Genomic DNA, 24,033 nt, shown 5'->3' on the forward strand with positions numbered 1-24,033 from the left:
GCCTAAAATAACCAATCTAATATACATTTTGTAGATATCCTTGTTGTCTATTGAGAATTATGCTTTTAAGCGACTACACATTAAATGTCAAACAAAAATACATTTATTTACGGCTACAAGCGATTTCTTTATTTTTTTTTATATTTTTTTTATTATTAAGTGCTTAAGGCTGACAATGGGTTAAAGCTTTACAGAGCAATGTGCGATTGTGTTAGTGTACTGTGTGTGTATGTGTGTGTCTGGACTTGTACTCATAAATATAAAATGAAAATAGCTAACATTTATCATTAATCATTTACTTAAAACTACATAAGCCGTGCCTTGCATTATGAGCTACATTCTCTGCTTCCCGTCTCTGTCTCAATCTCATTAGATGGAATCGCCGTCATCGTTAATGGCTTTAAAAATGATATCGTAGACATGATCAACCAGTTTGGCCCACGCTTGTGCTTGACTCTCGTTCAGACTGCAGGCGGCGGTGAGAACTTCCAGAATAACCTCCTTGAGTTGCTGTTAAAGAAATTGATTTGATATTTAGAATGAGAATGTTTTGAATATTGAAAAGATTCAGTTTGCGGCAATTACATTATACGACTCCTTGGATATTTTACGCGGTATGTGGCTGGTAGCCACCTTGGTCCAGATCTCATCCAGCTTCTCCAGATCACCATCTTGGCCCAGCACCTGAATGGACTCGTCGAACACGCGAATAATGCGACCGGCATGCGCCCGGAAACGTGAATTTGTCTGCAGATCAAATACGAGAATTTTATTTTAGGTAGCTGGACTTTAATTCTATTCAAACTTACGCCTAATTCGGCCAAGGGCACATCACGGAATGAAAATTTCTCCAAGTTGGACGGATAGCGATTGAAGAATGTGGTCAATATTGCAGCACCCGAATCGGTTGGTGTCGCCACGGGTATTTCCCAGGTCTTCTTGATCACTTGCACCTCATCGCTGTTCATGTTTTCGGCTAAAATACTCGTCTGCTTCTGCTGCTTAGCTGCTCTTCAAAATGTAGCCTCAGTTTTGGGTCTTAAGCTGCAAAATATAGAATTTTAAAGATATTAAATTTTATATATATTAGATTGTCGCTCTCTCTTAATAACTCTTCCTCTTCGTCCCTCTCTCTGTCTGTCTGTCACTCTGAAGCAGACAATTGAGATTGACAGTTTTACATTGCAATTGTCAGATGCGATTCGCATTGTTGCTGAGCCCGGCAAACAATGAGCGCTCACTCGAGAGCAGCGCTGACAACAATTGAAAATCAAAACAACAATAAGAGGCACAAGAACAGTGGGTTATATAAATATCCGCACACCACGTGCTAAAAGTCAATGCCTTCGCTATGACAACAACAACATTTGCAGCTCCAATTAACATTTACTAGTGTACTCATGTATGTGCATGTGTATGTCAATCGCCTGAACGCCCAGGTGAAACCACCCCAACCCCTTTAGCGGCAATCGTCCATAACAGCATCATCTTAATCCGCTTAAAACATGGTTGCATGATTGTACTGAGAGTGTGTGGAACTAAACGAATACAATCACATAACTTCTTATGCTATAATACTCTCATTATATGGATTTTGTATTATAGTAGCCAAGAATAGATTATAATAATATGAAGTATTACGAGTCACATTTTTGTAACACAAACACAATAAGTTTTTAATTAAATTTGTTCATAATTCCAATCTATATTTTAAGGTTAATGCCACAGTTTTAAATAGATTTTGTTTAAATTTTTAGACATTTTTAAATTTATTAAAGATTTCTAAAGAATATTTATTATTAGTTTATTTTCTACATCAAATAAATGAATATTAAATAAATTGAATATAAATATGAAGAAATGTAATCAGAATATTTAAAAAGGTTCAAGTCCATCCTAAGTCTAATACACACATTTGAGTTTATGAACAGCCAACGCTATGGATCAGTCCCTCCCTCTTCCCCACCCTATTTATGGTCGTTCATCTCAGTAAGTAATTGTTGTAGTTCACTCTCGTTTACACAAATGTTGGGTGCCACTTGTCCATCATTGTGGACAATTCTCATTCTCCGCGAGAATATTAGGTAGAGAGTAGAGATTAACACAGAGAGCTGAGCAATGAAATCTCATCCGGAAAACGGAAATGTAAACAGCAAGAGCAAAAATAAGCGTGTTGCAAGCTCGCCGAAAATGAGAGCAAACAAATGTGATGTGTTTACCCATTTATTATAAATGATTGTAGGGTATGATTGTAAAACAATTGGGCTATGAGAAAGAACTATAAGCAAAACAAAGATAGACTAAGTTAAATTAAGCAAAGGTACGAAATTAGAATTAAATTAATACTTCAATTCTCATTTAAATGCAAATAATAATCATTATTCAATTCTATTGAATACATTATTATTTAGGAAAAACTTTTGACGAGAATTTTATGAATAATAATAGGAAACTGCAGAAAAAGCGTTTTAGGAAAGCATAACGACATAGGATTTTGCCTTCTCGTTTCTTGATTTAATGACAAAAGCACTTAAGCAACAACAACAGCTACAATCGCAAAAGAAACAAAAAAATGTAAAACGGCTACAGCAAAAGTGAACTGAAAGTTTATTAAAAATTTACAAGCTGACAAACCAACCGCAGGCAACACAACACACCCACACACACACACACAGACATACACTGAGAGAAAGAGGGAGCGAGTGAGATAAGAAAAAAATAACAAACAGATAGCATAACAGTGAAATGAACTCAAGTGCAGCCGCAGCAGGTGGCCGCAATGTTATTGTTGCTAGAACGGGCGGGTTAAGTGGGGTAAGACAGTCTGGAGTATACCGAGTATAACACGACTTTGACATATCCTAAGTATTAAATATTCATTTATCGAATTTAAACTTTTGTCAGCGAATCAGTTAAAAAAATGTACTAATTATTAGTATGATTTTATTATGCTGGCAAACATTTAATATACCCGCTAATGTGCATTTCAAGCGCAGGGTATTTAAAATTTGCCATCACTCGGTAACCTTGTCTCGTTGGCCCCTTCAGGGCACAAACGTTAAAGCAACCATCATCATCAACCACGACAACAACAACAACATCAACAGCAAGAAGAAGAACAGCAGCAGCTCTCACTATACAGACAAACATACATAATATCTTTCATGTGAGAATGTCCTGTGGCTTTTGTAGTTGATGTCGTTACAGGCCGGTCTGTGCCCCAGTATATACATTTTTCTCTGTAAGTGTATGTGTGTGTGTGTGTTGCAGTCAAGAGTAAAAAAGCAGCAACAAATCAAGCGTTGCCTTGCGTGTGTTTGTCTATGTGTCTATGTGTGTGTGTCTGTAAGGACATTGAGCGCTTAATTAAATTAAGGCTGCTTGATGGACAGCTACTAGACAACGAGACGCAGGCAGCAGGCAGCAAGCAGCAGGCCTGACAGGTCCAACCACCATCCATCCGCTCTCTTGGCCACGCTAAAGCCAACCAATCAGCCAGGTGTTGCCAAAGTGCCGTTCTAGCCTTGCCAATAGTATATGTGTATGTATTTATGTACAATAGTGTGTATGTCGGTGTGAGTTCAGTTTGTGTGCTGCCACTCAAATGTAGCTGAACATTTTGTTGCAATTTCCTACAAAAATATCTCAAAGCATCTACGTTTGTTGCCAAGTGGTTTCCAGTCGAAGCTGCCGAAAGCTTGTGTTATTAAAGTACTTTAAATAAAATATCAATATGGTACAATTTTTTTGCTAAGCAATATAAATACTATTTTATTTTCATTTCAATTTTATATTTTTTTAGATTAAGAAATTCGAACAGGATAGATATCAAAGTGAATCAATGTAATAAAAATTTTAGTAAGGATCTTAGAATTTTAAAAAATTGTAGACAACAACTATTTTTTCAACATAAACTAAATAAACATATAAATAAAAATTCTGATTATTCGCATACTTCAGAGTTAAGCAAGAAAAATAAAATTTTTCAAAAATTTATATATATTTTAAAGAGAACATTTTAACATTAATAATGTATTTGATTACGGCAAATCGAAGTTCTTGCCTTTCCATTTAATTAGATTAATAATACATGAGTAAATAAATATCCGGAATAAAGTGAGAGCCTTAAAGAGCTCTCAAAGTTGTGCAAGTCTACGCTTAAAGCTTGACTGTTGGATTCACACACTTAATCAAGCACGCACACACACTAATACCCAGAGACGCACACATACATAGACATATGTACATTTGCTCATCGGAAACATTAACGGTAATGACAACAACAACATTGGAACGACACTTGTTTGCAAGGACAACCGAGAAATCCATAAATTTAAAGCATGCTTTTGCGCTTTCTCTTTTTTTTTGCGTCTTTTAACTGGGAGGGTAAAAGGAAAAGTAAGAAAAACATATATGTATAAAATGGAAAAATCAACAGCAATCGTAGAAAAATTTAAATCAGCTGCAGCCTGTTGAGCGAGCGCGGCATTTTGAAACGACTATCAAAAGTATTTGACACTTCAATTGTGCACTTGCCATTGAATTCACAGTTGACTGCGAGTATTGCGAATCATTTGATATTCAGAGTAACTTTATTCACCCAATTCTTTCATAATTACACCAGCGATTTTCCTAAGCGCTTACTATAGCGTTACGACTTAAGAATTTAACTACTTTTACTTCTATTTTATAATTTGTTTATTTTTGCTTTCTTATTTTCTTTGATTATTTATTCTCAGCTCGTTAACTGGCGTCTTTGTCGTCGTCGCTCTCGTCGCCGTTTGCTGTGAACCAACCGCACGCGTTGCGTTCGAATCAAACACTGAGCGCAAACAAAATGATTCGGTTCCAGCGAAAGCAAGCAGAGAGCACACACACTCAGCCGGCAAGTACAGATTTGCACGGTTGTTGTTGTCTCCGCGCCAAAAACGTGCCAACGCTGTGGTGAGAGAGCGACAGCACAGTGGCGTCGCTCAGCAGGGTGAGCTCTCTCCCAATGACGCTGGGCAGCTCTCTCTAATGGCTTCTAATTACGCATTGTGCATTTTATTGCTCGCTAATTTATTACGTGCACAGATTGTACACATATTGCTGCCTTTTGTGTATATGCTAATAAACATTTGCACCTGCACCCGAATGTGACTTGGCCTACATACAAACATAGCCTAGGGCCACCTGTAGACAACGTAAAGAAAACTTTTGGGAGAGCCAACGAGCTTTACAACTCGTATACACTCAAACTCTCTCAAAGTTGAGAGTCGAGCTTTAGTGCCTGTTGACAACAACAACTGTTGCCTTTCTTTCCAAAGCAATTGAATTTGAATACTTAAAAGTATTCACTTTTAACATTTGACTTGTAATTAATTTTATAACACTCTTTATGGTTATACATTTATAAAAACTATTAATAATGTTGTTATATAAAACCGAAATTGCAGTGTGCTGTTTAAACTCAGCTTCTATATAATTAGCAGGACAATTTCCAAAAATTATAATGAATATTAAATTATAAATAATTTCCTAATTTAAAAATACACAAATTTCAATCTGTATATTTTTAAAAACAATTTTTTGTTTTTAATCCTCAAACACCTTTGACTCTTTTGAGTGGCAACGTTGTTGCTGCAAGCGCACTTATCTATGAAATTATTGTGTTATTTCTAGATTTTCATTTGTTATCAGCATGCAGTATGACGCCTATTAGACTACTAAAAGGGGAACAGGGGAAAAATACGCCACCAGCTTGTCGATAACTTGGCAACAACAAGACGTTTATTCAATTAAAAAAAAAAGGAAAAAACTTAACTTTAAATTAGTCCAAGTCGATAAAGTAGCAGAATTAAAATCACAAAACACTAATCACAATTTTTTAAATGTACTTATATATTTGTTATATAATCAACGATAGATATGTATGATCAATAATGTTTATGCCAACATTATTCAGAACTCACACTTGTCAACAAGGCAACCGCTCACAATGCCGTTAAAATTCAAACTGAGCAGCATCGCTGACCCGCCCGACTATTTAAGTGTTTGCCGAACCGCACGAACACATTTATGATATGAATTATGAACAAAAAAAAAGAAAGAAATAACAAAATTAAACTACGACAAAAACGAAGAAGAGAATGTGAGAACAACAAACGGTGTTGTGCTCGTCGACACTATTATCATTCATATTGTTAAGGCGGGGGGTTATCGAAACTGAGCAGTCTAACATTTCCACAGATCAAGCGTTTATTGCGTGTTCCCTGAAAAACTTCGACCACATGCAAATTAAGGTCGACTGGAGCCGACTGGGAGACACCCTGTATTCAGCTCTTATCTTATGTCTACAATTAGTGCTCTCTGGAACATTTAAATTGAACAGTGCGTTTTGGACTAGAGCCGAATTGCGAATGCTGATGAAATTCTGCTTATGTAAATCGGGATAGTATACAAATTTAATTAATTTTAATTAATTTATTTACATATTATCTTTCACAAGCATAACTGAAAATTAACATACCATATTGTACTATTTTGGGTTTGTTTTATTGTTTTATAACTCGAATTAAATGGTCGTTCTTCACATTCACTTGACCTTTCAAGTATATGCATAGCTAATAATTAATTTTGGACTGTTATAAGAAATAAACAAGAGTTATAATTTACATTTTGCGTGTTCTCAACGTAGTTTCGATGTAAAAAAAATGACAAATACTTGACTAAAATAGATGACTTCATATTCAGCTAATCATTGACAAACTCGAAAAAGCTTACCGATTTTGCAATATGCTTTACTGCCATATATCCGTTAGATCCTTTGGGTACTTATTCAATAAAATTTATGTTATGAAAAATCTCAGTCTTTAAAAAGAGTATTTACAAGCAACATACAAAAATGTTTACTTTCATTATTGCTAATTATTCGTCTAATTCAATTAACATGCATAGAATCTATTATGAAATTGTCTGAATAATTCAGAAGGCAAACAAAAAAAATTATTGTAATGTTTTTATAGGCACATCAAACTTTTGTCACGTCATCGTTTCCTTTGGTTTATGGAGCCAATTGTTTATGACAAAATTGGCGGTTATTATAACCCGGTCGAGACCCAAATACTAATGATAGTTCTTTAAAACAAATTCTACAAAATAAATTGTACATCGAGTTTTCTAATTGTATGAATGGATTTAGTTTTGTTTGCTAAATAAATATGTAAATTGCGTCGCCATACGTTGCTTGTCACGTTGAGCAGTCCGGAATTCAGGAATCGTCAAAATACATACTCGTATACAAAGATAAACATTTTATTATTTATTGTGCTTGCATTGTTGTTTGCACTTGACTCTCGTCCAGTCGCTAGAGGCGCCACTGCATGGCAGGCATTTCGTATTGCAAATACAAACAATTGAAAACAAGCTCACACATTATGGGCAACATACCACCTGTTATTTGTTATTGTTAATGATTAAGTTTGTTGGAAATATTATTATTTTATAAGCAAGCGCAACACACAACACTAAAACGGAGACCGAAACTGCAAATGAAATGAACAAAACACAAAACTGACAGATGAATGCTCCCCAGAGAGTGAGAGGCAGCGCGCTGAATCCCAAAGAGAGGGAGAGAGAGGCTATCAGATATGGGAGCGAGCTGTATCCAAATTTCAGTCATATTCAGCGCGAGAGCCAGATCGCAACTGAAGCGGAGAATAGCTGCCTCTCTCACTGTTCGCCGTTTTGACAGTTGTCTTTGGCGCGTTGGGTGAGCAAGATAAAACACAGATGTACTAAGAGCAATCACAACAAAGAAAACAAGAAAAGTGTGGATAAAACAAACATATGTAATTAGATAATAATGAACATAGAACAGCAACAGCAACAGCACCAAACGAGCAACAGCAACAAATGCGACAGCGACAAATGTCAAAAGGTTAAAAGATTTGTGATCATCGCACTGCTGATCACCATTGGAATTTTAAGCTGGCATTTCTATGGTGTGTATGGAGCGTCGTTTGACCTTCACTCTCTGGCAAGCTAACCAACAACGCTTTGTCACAATTATAGAGTATTTCCATAGCAAGCCACTGCCCAAGACGCCAGACGATGTGCTGTCATTATCCCAGGCCCTCTTCGCCGAGGAATCCGCGGCCAGTGAGTACCTCTTCAAGGTGAATTTACAGGGTAAAACCAGTTCTGGCGCACGTGATGATCGCGCAGCACAACCGTAAGTACAAAAACAAAACAAGCGTTAGGAAATATATTTGATAGTTTTTTAATTCGTTCTAATAAAAAAAAACTAGTCTCTTTGAACTGCACAACGATCTGCTGGCCAGAAATGGCAACTCCACAACGGCGCTCTTGCAACGCCTCTTTAACAACTACGAGCTGGATGTGGGCGTGGCAGAACAGATTACGGCCGATCATGAACAGGAGCAACTGGACTTTCTCCGTGCTGTGATGAACACGCGCGTCATGAAACTCTCTATGCGCTTTCTTGAGCGTAAGGGTAAGCACTCGAGTTACCCCTCAATTTATTTGATTTCTGTTCGATTTTTTTTTTAATAATCACAAAACAGTCAAGAGTCAATACTAATTAGCAAGCAACAATATATATATTAATATCTACATTTTGATGATAAAACTCGTATGTTTACTAGATAAGTTGTGAGATAACGTCAGAGTTTTAAATAGATAGCAAGTAAGAGCATCTGTGTTTATTATACGATCCTAATCTGGTTAGATAAACAGCCGGATCATAAAGCTAATGGAGAGCTGGACAAATACAAATCTATATATTTTAATGAAATTAACAATAATGTCTTATCTTGATAAACCATTTTTTGTTTATTCAAATGTTTACTATATATATTTTATTTGTAATTAAGTATTTATCAATCATATTAGATTAAGTTGTTATCATTTAATTGTAGATATTGTCAGTGGCGACTATGATGATCAGCTGAAGTTACTTCAGGATCTTTGGTTCACACCTTATTCCCGTGGAAAAGGTATTGTAGGCAGCTCCAGTTTTGAGCATGTTTTCCTGGCGGAACTTCGAGAACATTCAGTGCTTGGTCTACACAATTGGTTGTACTTTGCCGAGCAAGAGCAGCAGGGTCACGTGGACTACAAGGGTTGGATAAAGCGCGCTGACACGGGCAGGGTATGTAAATCTAGTAGATTAACTTTTCCGTAAATTCTAATTGCAAATCACTTTCATTTGCAGCCTAATCAATATGCGCTAACGATTCGGTTCAGTTTATTTGGTATACAAAAGCCTTATGGTGGATTTTTGGTTGGCACATCGCCAGAGCTGGATATGAGTCTATTTACGGTGTGCTTTTTAGTCACCCCCGAAAAGGAGCCCTGCGAAATACAGTTGGGCACCGCGAAATTGTCAGTTGTTTCGCATGTGTGGAACTGGAATAACAAGCGACTTATAGCTTCCGCCTATGTCGAAATTCCTTAAGGCCAATCGCATGCCGAGTGTGTGCAAAAACCATTTTTCAAAAAAAAAAGGGGTGTGTTCAATGATAATAGTTTAATTTTTCTAACTTAAAAAATACTTACTTAAATTACTAGTTCAGGGATTCATAAATTAAAAAGTTGGTTGTTTTTCTTAACCGTCCGTAGATCCAGTCAATAGGATTTTGTGAATGTATATGTATATTTAAAGTATTACGAGCTATAATGAACTTCTGAGCAGTGAGTACTGAAGTGCGTGCCACCGTCAATTTGTTGGCCTGTCAGTCTCCAGTCAGTTTCAGCCAACAGTTTGGTTGAGTTGTTTTGACAGCTTTGCATGGGATTAAGACGTTTGCTGTTACAATATTCCTTCAAGTTTTGTTTTATTAGTTTTAACGTTTATGTTTATGGATTGCTAGCAGAAGTGTATTTTGACCTCTAACTTGACACTTGACATTGAAAGTACACACGAAATAGAAGCGATAAGGATCATATAATCAAACACAAGTTATTTACAATTTATAGTCTAAATGAAACAATTTGTGAATAATTATTTATTACATAAAGAATGTCATGACCTGCTCGTTGTTTTGCAAATATTGTAAATATTCATTTTTGAATAACTTACTATGTCTTTAAAGATACTCTGCATTATATGTACATTCTGCTTCTGTTTCAATTTATATAATAAGTAAATTATAATTTATTACAGATGAGACACAAATCTACACATGTAATAATAATTGATTTGAAAATTTGTTTGCCTTTTCATTGAATCTATTTCTTCTGTTGCAAAAATAATAATAGCACATTTATATTTTTCTCGGTTGATTTGTGACTGTCGACAACATCTTAAAGCCAGAATTCATCATTAAATTGTCAATTTTGGCATAGTTTCAATAGGTAAACCAAATTCTTACCAAGGAAGCTTTTTAACGTTTTTTTTAGAAGAGACCACATACATATGTAAACCTAAATATTTTTGATAACTTTCAATCATTTTTTCAAAAACCTTGAGCTATTATATAGTATATATATATTAAAGCATAGTTAAATTTAAAGAATTATAAATTCATTCCTTAACAAAAAAGAAGAAGTAAAGATCCTAGATATCAATTAAGATTAAATCAGTCTGAATTGATTTTTGAGTAATTGAAACACCAAATTGTTGTAGTTAAAGTAATTATCGTTCAGTTTATATTAATTGCATTTGGAGTTTACAAATTTAATTACAAATATTAATATCAAATATTGTTGATTTGTAAAAGCCAATCCGAAACATATGAGTTTATGAGTAGAATAATGATGGAAGTCTCCCTAAGTGGAGTAAGTTGGAAAACTAGTGCTTACAACTACAATGCACGATAGTCACGCTCAATGATTACCGTTTCATTGACAATATCAGTGTGATTCTCCTCCTGCTCCTTCTGCCCTTGTTGCACCAACGCTGGCGCACTCGACCGTCGCACGGTGACAATTGTGGTGTGTGCTGGCGATAAACTGGCATCGGAGTCGGCTGCCTGCAGCACAAAGGTTTCACTTAGGTCGGCACAGGATTCATCGTCGGGATTGGAGGTGTCTGTGGAGCGCATTAGACTGGGACTGCTTATACTGAACTCTAATTGCAGCGGATCAATTGGCGTGAGGTCGGTCGACTCGGGACTCCAGCTACTTCTTGCCGGCGGCTGGCGCGGCAGACTGTTGTGGCACAGCGGATCTGCTGCCGCCGACGGCTCCAGCTGCAGCTGCTGGCCCCACAGTTCCGCTGCCCGGGCGCGATTGTGTGCGGCCCGCTGCTGGGCTGGGCACGGCACCGCTGCCGGAGACGCCACCGCCAACAGTTGCTGAGTTGGTTGGGGGTGTGGCAGCTGCCGGCGTCGTCGTCGACGGTGACGATCGGCTGTAATCAGCTGCAGCTCCTGCTGCTGGTTGATACTGTGGCTGTGACTGTGACTGTGACTGGTTGGCTGTGGTTGCTTCTGGCGCGGCATCATATTGGTAACCGGACTGCCCATAGTCGGCGGCGCTGTAGTCATAGCCGGCATTGGCATCGTAGCCATATTGCTGGGCATCGTAGGGCTGCTGGGCATAGGCGCTGGGATCGTAGGCACTGGCATCGTATTGCTGCTGATCGTAGGCACTGTAGTCGGTATTGTAGGCGGCCAGATTGGCGCTGCCGGCATTCGAGACGCTGGCATCGCCGAGCTGTTGCTGCTGTGGCTGTTGTGGTTGCTGTTGCTGTTGCTGTGGTTGCTGCTCAGCATTGCTGTAGCGTCGATTGAGCTGCGTCTGCTGCTGCTCGGTTTGTTCACGTTCTCGTTCCCGTTCACGCTTTTCACGTTGCTCCCGCAGCTGTTGTAGCTCCCGATCTCGTTCCTCGCGTTCACGTTCCCGTTGTCGCTCGCGTTGTTGCTCCAGTTCCTGCTGCTGTTGCTGCTGCTGCTTTTCGCCCATGCCAAGGTTGTCCTTGAGATTTTCGTCATCGTTATCGTTGAGTCCATAACTGTGGCTGCTGTCGGACAGGATATTGGCGCTGCCGTTGCTGATGCTGCTCTTGCGCGTTGCTGCAGCTGCGCCAGCAATTGTGTTGCTGTTGCCATTGTTGGCGCCTCCAATGATATCTGCTGCTGCTGCTGATGTTGTTGCTGCAGCTGCGGTTGCTGCTGTTGGTGTTGCTGTTGCTGTTGCTGCTGGTGTTGCTGTTGCGTCGTAACCATAGGAGCTGCTTGGCTTGCTGTAGTCGTCGTCAACGTTGTTGTGTAGTTGTGTCGTGCTTTGTATGGGTTCAATTGTTGTGCCATATGTGGACGGCTGGTAATCGTATGCGGCTGTAGTCACAAAAATTTTGATTAGTGTTGCAAGCCAATTAAATGCAAGAACCTAGTGTTAAACAAGTGTAGATATATGTATGTATATGTGTATGTGACTGATTAACTAAACTGTCGCTTGAAGCTGTTGCTGTAGTTATTAGATGCAATTAGTTGCAATTCTTTCTATTGTATAACAGTGTATATTTGTATGTAACTGTTGTTGGACTGCCAGTGTGGGTCAAAGTTCAAAATTTACCTTTGCCTGCGCCTAAGCTAGTATAATCATGTGGTGTGGTATCTAATTTACTCATATGCTCTTCATTGCTTAACATGCGATTAGATAAATACTCTAGATTCGATTGTAAAGCAGATATTTCCTCTCTGCAGTTGATAGTTGGAAAATAGAAGAAAAGGCAGATACAAAAAAAAAAAAACAAAGAGAGAGAGAGAGAGAGAGAGAGAGATAGAAATAGAAATAGAAAAAGAGAGAAATACAGATTAGTCAAATACATATTCGCAATTAACAATTACCTGTAAGGGCTCTAAGTTGTGCATTATGGGTGAGAAAATGCGTTCATCATTTGCTGTTGTCTCCTCAGAGCTCAGTTCATTAACACTATTGCCATTGTTAACTAATTGTGACTTGTATTTCGACCAAATTTGCCTAAGACGCGCCATTAGCTGTTCATTTGTAGCACGAAGTTGTAGCTTTTCTTCACTGGGAAAATCAACAACAAATTAACGAATTTCAATACAAACTTAAAATGTAAATTCAATTAATGAAGATTGTAAAGCACAATGATAAAAATCCTACAATTGCAACAGCATTATATAGTAAATCTGTTCTCAATTTTTAAGATAAATTAAAATATATTAAATGTACAGAATACCTCGTAAAAATTGGCACTTTTTAGCCTTAATAAAAGTTTAAGTTAACTACTCTTATAAATATTATTTAAATTAAATTTTATATTAACTATCGCTTCCTTCTGCTTGCTGAAATTGTTAAAAATACTTGTAAGATCATACTTTATATCAACACATTTAATTAATGATAGTTTTGTCAATTAATGATCTAAATTTTAGATGAACACTTCTGTCGCCCAAAGTCATTGAACGTCAAAAAGTGAGGGAAAATCAACTGAGCTTCAATATAAAGGTGCTAAAATAAATCACACTTTTGTATCTAATTATTTTCTGAGTTTCGTAACTTATTCATAACTCTATAAGAAACGAAATAAACTTTTATATTTTCTACGAAATTGTCAAATAAATGTTGAAAGGTGTTTTCTAAATGTTGTGTTTGGTTTATCTTGGGATATTAACATTATCATTATCAAAGTTTGGTCGCCTGCTCCTGGCCATCGTCATCAACAACCGCATTCTCAAATTGCGCCAGCTGCTCATCGATTTCCGCCAATTCGGGGGAGTTGTCCTTCACAAAAGTCTCGTTTAGGGCATGGGCCATTTCATCCAGTTCTTTGACAAATGTCTCATTCAGTACACTGACTTTTGGCTTGGACTGTTTGGGCACCAGGCGCACATTCACATCAACTTTGACAGGTGGGCGTGGCTTCTTGTGGCAGCCATCGCGTTGCAATAGTTGCTCAAAATAATGTTTCGGTTTGATGCTGGCGCTTAATGCATTGCTGTTGCGACCTTTGCACGCTGTTGCTGTTGTCGCTGATGTTGCTGTTGCAGTTGCTGCTGTGTCAGCAGCCACCGTCAAATGCGATGTTTGACATGGGGGCTGACAGCTATTGGCACTGCTAATGGTCTGATTCAAAACCAGATGCTGTTGCAGCCAAGGCAACAGCTCCGTTTTGTATGGATGACAGCAGGTTGTCGTTGTAGTTGTCGCTGTTGTTGCTGTTGTTGCTGGTGCAGTGTGGTGTTGCAGTTGCTGTTGCTGTTGTCGGTGCTCGTGGTGCGTGTCTATGGTGAATTCATGCGCGTGACAATGCATGCTCTTGCTATGTGTGGTTTGTGTACGCGCTAACTTTCCGCTGCGACAGCGACTGTTGCTGTTGCTGTTGCTGTTGCTGCTGTTGCCACAACATGTTGCGCTAATTTCACTTCGGTGTCGCATTGCTGGCGTTGCATGGACGTGTTCATGCTCGTGCTTGTGCCTCATAAAACTGGGACAAAAACATTTCGGCTTGGCGCCCATTGTTGATGTTGTTGCCTCTGGTCTGTTGTTGTTGCTGCTGCTGCTGCTGTTGTTGTTTGTGTTGCTGTTGTGCGCTCTGTGCTTTTTGTAGCTTGTCAGCTTTGGCAATGGCGGCATTTTGGCCAATTCCAGAGACAAACGCTCGTTGCTTTTAATTATGTTCTTTAATATCTCATCTCCATTATCGAGAAGATCATCATCATTATCGACAACAACAACAGCGTCAGGCTCTACCATGGGCTTAATATCATCTAGAATTTCCAAATCAGGCGGCAAAGTGTACACGTTTGCGTTTTCGTTTGCAATTGTTGTTGGTGTTGTTGGTGTTGCTGCTGTGATTGTTGTTGTCATTGGCATTGCGCTTATTGTTGTTGATGACGTGGCAGCTGTTGCTGGTGTTGATGTTGTTATTGTTGGCATCACATGATCGCACAGTGGTTCTACGATACGATAAGTATAACAATTTGCACAGTGACGCATTCAGGCAGGCAGCACAAAAGAAGTTTGAAGAAGTACAGCGTGTTAATCCAGTGTCAAGCTCTGGTTGAGTTTGTTGTTGGTGGAATCTCAAAAATAATATAAAATTGCAATGCGTGTGGGCCAAATGTGTTGTACTTATATTCTATGGTTGGCCATGAATTTCATATTGCGTTGCCTTCAATTCTCAGTACATTTTCAAACTTAAATATGTGCTAACAATTTCACATAAAACTGCCCAAAATGTATTTAATTTTATTATAGGTCGAGTTACTTAAGAACAGCCTTAAAAGTCATCTCTGACAAGAATTTCAAATGGTTTTCAGCTTAAAAGGTTCAGTATTTCCCAAGTTACATGAGGTCAATTGCAGTTTTATGATTTGAAGTTAAGAAATAGATAATTACTTGTGCTTATAGCTTGTATCCTCTAATTTTCCGGTTAACGTTTTACACTCATTCGTCAGTTTATCCATGAGTTGCTTCTGAGACGTTATCATTTCTTCGAGCTCATTCACCGTTTCCGCTACAAAAAGTAGACAGACAGACAAAATTGTTGGAGGATTATTAATGGATACAGGTGTGAGTACAATAATATCATTTATGAAATGGACAAACTCATGGATAAACTATTGACGTTGTAAATCGAATTAGAAGGATTTCTCGGATTTAGTTTCAGAATATTCTCAATTTTATACATCAAGTCAGACACTTTTTGGACATGCACACAATATGAAAATCAATAGCTTAACCAGAGTTTATAGAATAGAATAAAGTGATAGAGAGAAAGTGCAAGAAGTGATAGAAAGTTGAATCATTTAAAGCCATTTCTAAAAAGTGTGTGCTCTAGAATAAATGATAAGAATAGAACTGCTGGAGACATACCATGTTTATCCTGCATTTCGGAAATTCTTTTGTCCAAGTCCTTTTTGGTGGGTCGTATTTCGTTCTTCAGCTCCCCATAAGCAAGCTGAAAGTGCAATTACACAATATGAAAGTCACAAATTATGATAGTTAGTTGAATGTTAAAGACCTCCTTCTCCAGATTTGCAATCTCATCGTTCAAACGCAAAACCTCTCGCTTCGAATGCAGCAGATCAGCATCTCCTCGATCCAGACGCTGACGCAGCGAATTGATCTCCGCATTTAGACGAGCTGCCTCCGTCTTGTTCTCACGTGCCGCCCGATCCAACTGTAGACGCAACGAGGTGATCTCCTGCTCCAGCGATTGTTTCTCCGCATTGACCTGGGCCATGTCAGCCAGAAAAGTGGTGCGATTTGCACGCAATTCCATTTTCAGCTCCTCGATTTGAGAATTACGATTGGTTACATCACGTTTCAGATCGGTTTCGTAGCGCTTCTGGCGTTCCAGCTCCAACTGCAACTTTGCCACCTGCTCCCACTGGCTGCTCAGATCCCCGCCCAGCTGATCCACCTGACTATTATAACGTCTCTCCGCGTTTGCTCGCTCGTCGGCCAAACGTCGGGCCATCTCGTGTTGCAGTTCCCGCACACGCTCGTGCTGTCTGTCCAGCTCATCCCGAAGATGACGAACCTCCAGCTAAAAAATGTTATTAAAAAGTTTAAATTATTTACTCGACAAGCCAACGAAGGTTGATTCAAATAACGAATTTATAATATTTTAAATATTCTATTCTGATAGTGTTGAATTTTGTTCGATTATATGATTAACAGATACATAATAAGATCTTTTTTCTTTACTATATTTTTCTGTTGCAAAAACTTCAATGAGCTCCAAAAATTGCAATTATCGATCAATTTTGTTAATATTATGAGCACGCTACATGCTACTTAAAGCATGTTAACATGACAGGGTTCGAACCCAGTTATTTTAAAACTGTAATTCTAGTTATGTGAAAGGTCGGCGACTCTAACAGCTAAAAATATATAATATATAATAAAAAAAATAATATCGATAACCAAGGCTGCAAACCGGTTCTGAACCGAACCTCGTAAAACCGGTTCGGCTTGGGTTTTTAGGCAGCCTGAACCAGATCATGAACAGAACCCTTGAAATTATTTACTATACGAACCCGAACCTAAGCCGAACCGCTTTCTAAAGTAAAAGTTTTGGTTCGAAAAAAAAAATATTTACATAGATTTTATGGTTTTCTAATATTACGTAATTATTTGAGACTTCGGATTAAAATAAGTCATATTTCAATCTTCAAATAAATTTAAATTATCATCAAAATTTGATTTTCTAAAAATAAAAAAATTAATTAGTTTAAAATGAAGAGAAAAATTTATAAAAATAACAATTTTTTTTGTGTGAAATTGAACCAAGGTTCGAACCCAAACCTTGGGTTGAGGGGGTATATAAACCGATTCGCGAACCGAACCGATGTCTTGCTCTATGGAGCCGAACCGAACCTTTAACAACATTTTGGAGGTTTGCAGCCTTGTCAATAACACACAGCAAAAGCTATGCTTCGAGTCGAGACGCTGAACACAAATTATTTAAGAGCCTGCTCGCACAACTCTTGAGGAATTTTGTTTTAGAACAGTGCATGTAATAAAAGAATATTCTTGATCGCACATCATGGCGAGAATTATCAAATTTGATAAGTATTTATATAAAATATAAAATGAGTCAAATTTAAATGTGGAATGCCTTACAAATCTCTGCAAAATCTTTAACTATTTAAAAACAGTATAATCTAGTTTTAAAAATTTATTGAACTATGTAGTGAGTGATCTTACCTCTGCCTGGGAGCGTTCCATTTGGACGAGATCGCTAATGTAACGCTTGGAGCTGGCGCTGTTGTGATGCTGGGACTTGGCCTCGTCCAGCATGCGTTGCAGTTGACGCACAGACTCTTCAAGAGCTGATTTATCCTGCTGCATCATTTCCAGCTGTTTGCGATGAGTCTCACAGTTGTTGCTGCCCAGAGTGGCGACGGCGCTTAGGGGATCCGTGTGAGCCAACTTTCGCTTGAGCTCCTCATTTTCGGTTCTGACGCGTTTCAGATCGATGTTGGCCTGCATTAGCTCGGCCTCCAATTCGCTGATACGTGCCTCATAGACAATGTTCGGTGCACTGGCATAGCGTGGCGATTGGACCTTCAAATTGCTCTTACGTGGTGTGCTTGGAGTCTTGCGGCCGGCATAGAGCAAGTGCTCATCGCTATCCGAGGAGGGACTGGTGGTAATTGCGGCCGGTTGCGACAATGGCTTGGACGTGCCACTTCCCATTGCCGCCAGCTCAGTACGTGCATTCTCCGTTAGATGTTCGTTCTCATTGATCACATCCTTGACCTTGCCCAGCAAATTGGTCAACTCGTTGCGACAGTACTTGGACTCCTTCTCCAGCTGTTCAATATAGTCCTCTTGCTTCTCAATGAAATTAAAGATCTCCAGCGGCGCTTGAACGCTATCCGTGGGAAGAGTTGTCACCGGCACACTGCTGGGATAGAGAGTTGGTGTGCTGGCCAGATTCTCCTTGGATGCAGAGAGATAGCCAGTTGTATAACTCTTTTTCGGACGATACGTGCTCATCCGCGACTTCTGACTGGGCGACAGATACTTGGAAATGTCCGAGAAGACGGGTCTTTCGATGACCTAGAAATGTGCAAACGAACCTTAGCAAGCTAAGTATCTTTTTTTGTTATCAACATTTTCCTTTACCTACCGATAAATTATCCGAGAAATTATCGCCTGAGTCCTCATTGAAGTTGCGCAGATAGGCGGCGGCACTGTTGACCATTTTGGGCGTGGCCACGTACGAATTGTCGGCCAGCATTACCTTGAGGCGACCCACCGCCTCATTATACGCATAATTGGTATAATCCATGGTCTTGCTCTTCTTGCTGATGCCCTTCGAGGACTTCATCGAGAAGTTCCTAAAGTTGTGTATGGAAATACCCAAGAGTTTAACACTTTACATCCATTTAAGATCACATCCTATACAATTTTTATTATTTTTCCTGCTAAGTTTGAAAAATGTGTCTAGTATGCGAGTTGGCCAGAAACTAAAACTGAGGCTGCCTTTTCATTTGGGGTGACAAATGCCGCACTTGTGCCACTAACTTCGGTTTGGTTGCCGGGACAACAAGTTGGCCAAAATACAAATGTGTTCAGTCCTTTAACCCTGCCAACGTTAGAGTATACACATACGAACATATACTCGTAGTTGTGTACAATGTATATGCGTCATGGTTCAGTAAGCTCCCATACTTTTTCTCTTTCATTCTTTCTTTTTTTGTCAGTATTCACCAGAGGGGTTGCTAAATCTATGCAATGCTAGAAGGTACATAACTTGCATACTTAGTGTCTACATAGCTAGTTGTTTTTAATTAGGTTGTAACAGACGCAAAGCCTCCAAGCGGACTATATACATATTTATATTAATTTCATTTAAATAGGTTAAACGGTCGTCATAAAAATTAAAGCTACTTTTAATTAGGCTCTTAAGACCAAGCAAGATTTGTAAATTTATACTAATATTTATAGAAAAAAAAATATAAATTTTCAATAATAATTAAATTAGTAAAACACTCTATGATACCCTTACAATAATAGCTTGCAGTGCAAATATGATGCAGTATTTAGTCAATTTTATATCACTTATTTTCCAAAAATTAATTCCCATTAAATTACGCTCACATTTCTATTTACCAATATTTTTAACTCTTAAAAATCCTTAAATAATTGTACACATAAATATTATTTTAATAAAATTTTCGTACCACAGAAAAAAAATTGTTATAAAAAACTAATATCAGTTTTTAAATTTTTATTCATGTACTGAAATTTTAAAATGGTAATTAATTCATTCCAATGTTAATATAAGCCAATACCATAATATTATTTTTTTTTTGCATATTTAAATATCCGTTGTAATAATTTCTTAGACTTTCAAGTTGGCATACAAAAATTATTTTAAAATAATTTAGCACTTATTTTAAAATTTATTTTTAAAACAATAAGTCACATGCCCTCAAATTTTAAAAATTTATATTATTAATTCATAAGTTAATATAAATATAAGCGAATACTTTTCAAATTTTTTGTTTGGAATTCCGTTGTAATATTTAATTAATCTTTCAATAGAAAATAGTTCAAAATAAATATGTATCTGTTTTTAAAATTCTTTTTGAATTAATATCATTTTATAAGTAAATATAAGCGAATACTTTTCAAATTTTTTGTTTGGAAATCCGTTGTAATACTTATTAAATTAGACTTTCAAGTTGGCATACAAAATAATTCAAAATAAATATGTATCTAATATTTTAATTCTTTTTGAAATAATATCATTTCTTAAGTGAATACTTGCAAACAAATCTGTTGTTATATTTAATTAGACTTTCAGGCTGGCAGACAAAATTGTTAGTGCATATTCTGGGATTACCTTGATCGGCGTTTAATCCTGCCCGCGGCGCTGCTGACGCTGCAGATGCTCTCCCTATCGGAATAACCGGATCCGCGGTTTTGCGTCAGATTACGCAAATTCTCGCTTGTCAACAACGATGTCAAATTGCTAAGGTTGCTGTTGCCGTTGATGTTGCTGTTGCTGTTGCCGACACTCTGCGGTTGGGTTTGTGAATGAGCGCGAGTACTTTTCAAGTTGTACAAAGGGGCGCCGTACTTGAAGAAATTTTCAGTTTTCATTTTACACAAACGGCGACGAGGCCAACATAGGGGTACAAAGAAGCACAGTAACAACAACAACAACAACAACAACAACTAGGTCTTGTAGCACAAGCAGAAGGCGAGTCTTGAAAACTTTGTTGCGATTTTGTTCTGCAATTTGAGTGGCATGCAACGTTAAGTAGGGAAAGCACTTGTGGTATGCACTTCCTTCCGCTTTGCGGTTATGTTTTAATTGTTTCTTTGAGTAAACCTCAGGATGCGCTCTTAAAACGTGACGACGACACAACGACAAACGACAGGACGACAGGACGTTGAAACGCGTTGAAGTTTAACTGAAACGGTTGCGTTCAGAAGTCAAAGCTTTTATAGACTCGGTTTTTCAACAAAATCCTTCCAACATGACAGGGCTGGCAACCAGCAGCTAGATGGAGAAAGTTGTGCGGGGTGTGTTTTTATGTATACAAGTAGTTTAGTGTGCTTTTAATGTGTTTGGTGCCATGACGTGCCCAGTCAGAAATTCCACAGCATAATGTTAACATTTGGTCTGCAGACGATTTGCAATGCATTCACTGCCAGGGGCGCAACACCAAGGGGGCCACAGGGTCACAGCACAGGGATCCTTGTACTGAGACGCCACTGGGCGACAATTTCGCGGTGCGTCTGTTTGATCGATAGCTCAAAATGGTCGACGTTTGTCGCCACCAATGTATTGAAAGCACGCTCAGACATTTGTGCCAATATTTCCTGGTATCTCCCTTCAGTCCCGCCCCCTCTTACACTTTATCCCGGTTGTTCAACTTGCAACTGAAATGAGGCCAAAAACGTTTTTCCTAAAAAAATAAATAAAAAACAAGAAAAAATACTGCATATTTTTAGGGTTTCGGTTTCCGCGAGCAGTTTGTAAATACACAAGAGTTGCTATTGACAGTTACACTGGGCTCTGTCTACTTTACTTTGTATAATCAACATATTGACAGGCTTGCAAGGGAATCCGTTGCTAAATGCTCACAAATTAGTGCCTTCAACTAGGTTTATGTTTATATTTATGCCCTGCCCAATCAACGTTGGAGAATCTGGCATGCAAAAATAAAACTCAAGACATAACAAGGTCAAATGGCATATTAACCTTTAGCAAGCACCGACCGCATAAGAACTTGACATCAATTAACGTTATTAAAAGTAAGGAAAATAATAGATAAAAATAAAAAATTTGAACCAATTTTTAAATAGAAGCAAAGGAAATGTTCCTACAAATGAAATTTATCAAGTATTCCAAATTAAACTAATTTTAAACGTAAACCTTATACTTTTTAAAGTTATATTAAAAAATCCTTAAATATTATAAATATTAAAATATATTTAAAAACTTTTTTTTCTCAAAACCAATATCGAAATCTACGATAAAATCATAACAATTATTTTCGACCGATCGATATGATAGTGAACTGGCTCAAAACAAATTCGATCCGATCCAAATCGGCACCCAGACTACAAATAGGTAATTCTCTTAGCTTCCGCCAATATTATTTTCTTATTTAAAGTCCTGACCTGTTTTTTATGACACTGTCGTCACTGAGCCTTTGTAAATTACTTGCTTAATAAGTTGGTATAAGTTCAACGCAATTACGTGTACAATTTTATTTTGCCCTTTTTAAAAAAATTCACATGTGCGCCTCAGTACCAAGCAATGGGAATTTTAATGTGCTGTCGAAATTCGTGACGCATTGAAGATGGCTTTCCAACCTCATTTACAGTCTCGGTCTGGACAACGGGCTGATTCCATTTCTCTGAGCATCTACAAACTAGTCAAACTAGTTACAATTTTAGGCAATTATGTCTTTTATTGTTATAGTCATACTTATTGTATGCTGGAAACGGTGAGAAAGTGAACCCCAAACAAAACAAGCTAATTACACACTTTTCGGTACACTTACACAGTTTTTCCAATAATAAAATGTATAACTACATTTGCAATAGTATAGAAAATTCTGTAACACTTTTTTTAAGAAACAATTCTTAACTGGGACAGTAAATAATGATTTTCTTGTGTTTTTTTTTTTCAATTGAAAAAAATTATTAACTTCTAGTAACTGTAAAAGAACGTGAAATAATACATACCAAAATTTCACCACGATCTTAAAATTTATGATTTTTATTACTTTTCTCATGAAATAATCATTATTTTTAACAAAAAACAAAATTTAAGAAATAATCATTATTTTCGAGCAAAAAAACTCATAGCATAATGATTATATTTGAGTTTTATTTTTTTGAATCAAAAATAAATTTCAAGGCGTTATTTTGTCTTTTTTATAAGGAATATATGGACAAAATTTATATACATTCCTATTCAGTGAAACATTTTAAAATTTAAAAAAAATTCAAAAAATGTTTATATTATTTTTCCAATAATGTAATAATTTCATTTTAATTTTTTTATGTATAAAAAATTGTATCTTGAATTTTATTTTTGATTTGAGAAAGTTAAAACTCAAGAAATAATTATAAATCTATAAGTTTTTTTTTGCTCAAAAATAATGATTATTCCACAGTTTTATTTGTTGCTCAAATAATAAGTAAAATAATAAAACTCATAGCATAATGATTATTTCTTGTGTTTTATATTTTGAAATCAAAAATAAAACTCAAACTTTTTTATAAGGAATTTATTGACAACATTTCTATACATTCATAGTCAGCCATTTTTAAATTTAAATAAAATAAAAAAAAAAATTTTTAATTATTTTTCAATGACACGTGTATAATTATTTCATTAAATTTTTTTTTTATATGAGTTTTATATTTGATTAAATAATGATTCATAGAAAAATGATTATTTCTTGAGTCTTATAATAAACTTATAATGTCTACAGTCCCTGATTCTAAATGCTATTCTAAGTAGTATTGAATTTGAGCAATACCTTTGTTCAGTATTCATGGAATTGGGAGGCGCAGTGAGCACAATAACCACGGGGGCACAGACACATGTGGCAGCCACTGGGCTGCCAACAATTGATCTGAAGATCGCATACAGTAACTTATGAGCAAATCACAGACATTTAATAGCTCAAATAACTCAAGATGCAGAGTTGGCTACCAACAGGGCAAGTGGCATGCAATGGAGTCGATTCAGCCAAGTTGAAAGCTGGCCAAGGCGCGCACACACAATCAATCAATGCAATCTCTGTTATCATGAATAATTTCCTAGAGGCATATTTGGGCTCTGTAATTGTTGTGAGTGAGTGAGTGTGTGGAGTGAAGAGACCCTTTTGCTGTTGCCCGAATACGCCCGTGTCGTATCATTATCAGTTTCTTGCGATTTAATTACCAAGGCCACAATGCCGGGGTCTAGAAAATATATTAAACCTCTAAGATAAACGCATAATGCCGTACACCGATGTGAAAAATCTGCAATACAATTCATAAACATAAACAGTGACTAGCATATATGAGTGTACATGTGTGTGTGTGTGTGTGTAAGTGTTATCGATCGTGGTCAATGTTGTT

At 37.3% G+C, this 24,033-nt stretch overlaps 4 protein-coding genes across 6 annotated transcripts in view; 1 reads left to right on the forward strand and 3 right to left on the reverse strand.

Annotated features, from left to right (window-relative positions):
- The window catches only part of LOC117792169 (atrial natriuretic peptide receptor 1-like), a 49,233-nt gene extending 45,564 nt beyond the window's left edge, over window positions 1-3,669 (reverse strand). Inside the window, exon 1 of the mRNA XM_034632189.1 lies at window positions 3,659-3,669. The gene's annotated coding sequence lies outside the window, so the exon portion shown is untranslated. The remainder of the gene's footprint in view (window positions 1-3,658) is intronic.
- LOC117792176 (globin CTT-VI) lies at window positions 107-6,084 on the reverse strand. 2 transcript variants are annotated; one of them, XM_034632200.1, is made up of 4 exons: window positions 5,955-6,084; window positions 810-1,044; window positions 586-747; window positions 107-510 (listed from the first exon to the last, which is right to left on the reverse strand). In XM_034632200.1, exons 2-4 carry the CDS (start codon window positions 966-968, stop codon window positions 370-372), a joined length of 462 nt encoding a protein of 153 aa, XP_034488091.1. In that variant the 5' UTR covers window positions 969-1,044; window positions 5,955-6,084; the 3' UTR covers window positions 107-369. The 2 variants fall into 2 exon arrangements, with proteins under 2 accessions (XP_034488091.1, XP_034488092.1); XM_034632201.1 differs by lacking the exon at window positions 5,955-6,084 and adding an exon at window positions 4,537-4,617.
- Window positions 6,085-7,618: 1,534 nt separating this feature from the next.
- Window positions 7,619-9,468, forward strand: LOC117792173 (poly(U)-specific endoribonuclease homolog). Its single transcript, XM_034632196.1, has 5 exons — window positions 7,619-7,985; window positions 8,056-8,215; window positions 8,292-8,497; window positions 8,922-9,154; window positions 9,218-9,468. Exons 1-5 carry the CDS (start codon window positions 7,847-7,849, stop codon window positions 9,458-9,460), a joined length of 981 nt encoding a protein of 326 aa, XP_034488087.1. The 5' UTR covers window positions 7,619-7,846; the 3' UTR covers window positions 9,461-9,468.
- A 1,156-nt stretch (window positions 9,469-10,624) lies between these two features.
- On the reverse strand, window positions 10,625-20,544 carry LOC117792170 (M protein, serotype 49). 2 transcript variants are annotated; one of them, XM_034632192.1, is made up of 9 exons: window positions 20,285-20,544; window positions 18,563-18,773; window positions 17,635-18,492; window positions 15,944-16,471; window positions 15,796-15,880; window positions 15,319-15,436; window positions 12,523-12,647; window positions 11,383-12,284; window positions 10,625-11,324 (listed from the first exon to the last, which is right to left on the reverse strand). In XM_034632192.1, exons 1-9 carry the CDS (start codon window positions 20,542-20,544, stop codon window positions 10,809-10,811), a joined length of 3,603 nt encoding a protein of 1,200 aa, XP_034488083.1. In that variant the 3' UTR covers window positions 10,625-10,808. The 2 variants fall into 2 exon arrangements, with proteins under 2 accessions (XP_034488083.1, XP_034488084.1); XM_034632193.1 differs by lacking the exons at window positions 10,625-11,324; window positions 11,383-12,284; window positions 15,319-15,436; window positions 20,285-20,544 and having other exon boundaries at window positions 12,518-12,647; window positions 18,563-18,763.
- Window positions 20,545-24,033: the final 3,489 nt, after the last annotated feature.

Source organism: Drosophila innubila, assembly GCF_004354385.1.
Source record: "Drosophila innubila isolate TH190305 chromosome 3R unlocalized genomic scaffold, UK_Dinn_1.0 2_E_3R, whole genome shotgun sequence".
Lineage (NCBI taxonomy): Eukaryota > Metazoa > Arthropoda > Insecta > Diptera > Drosophilidae > Drosophila > Drosophila innubila.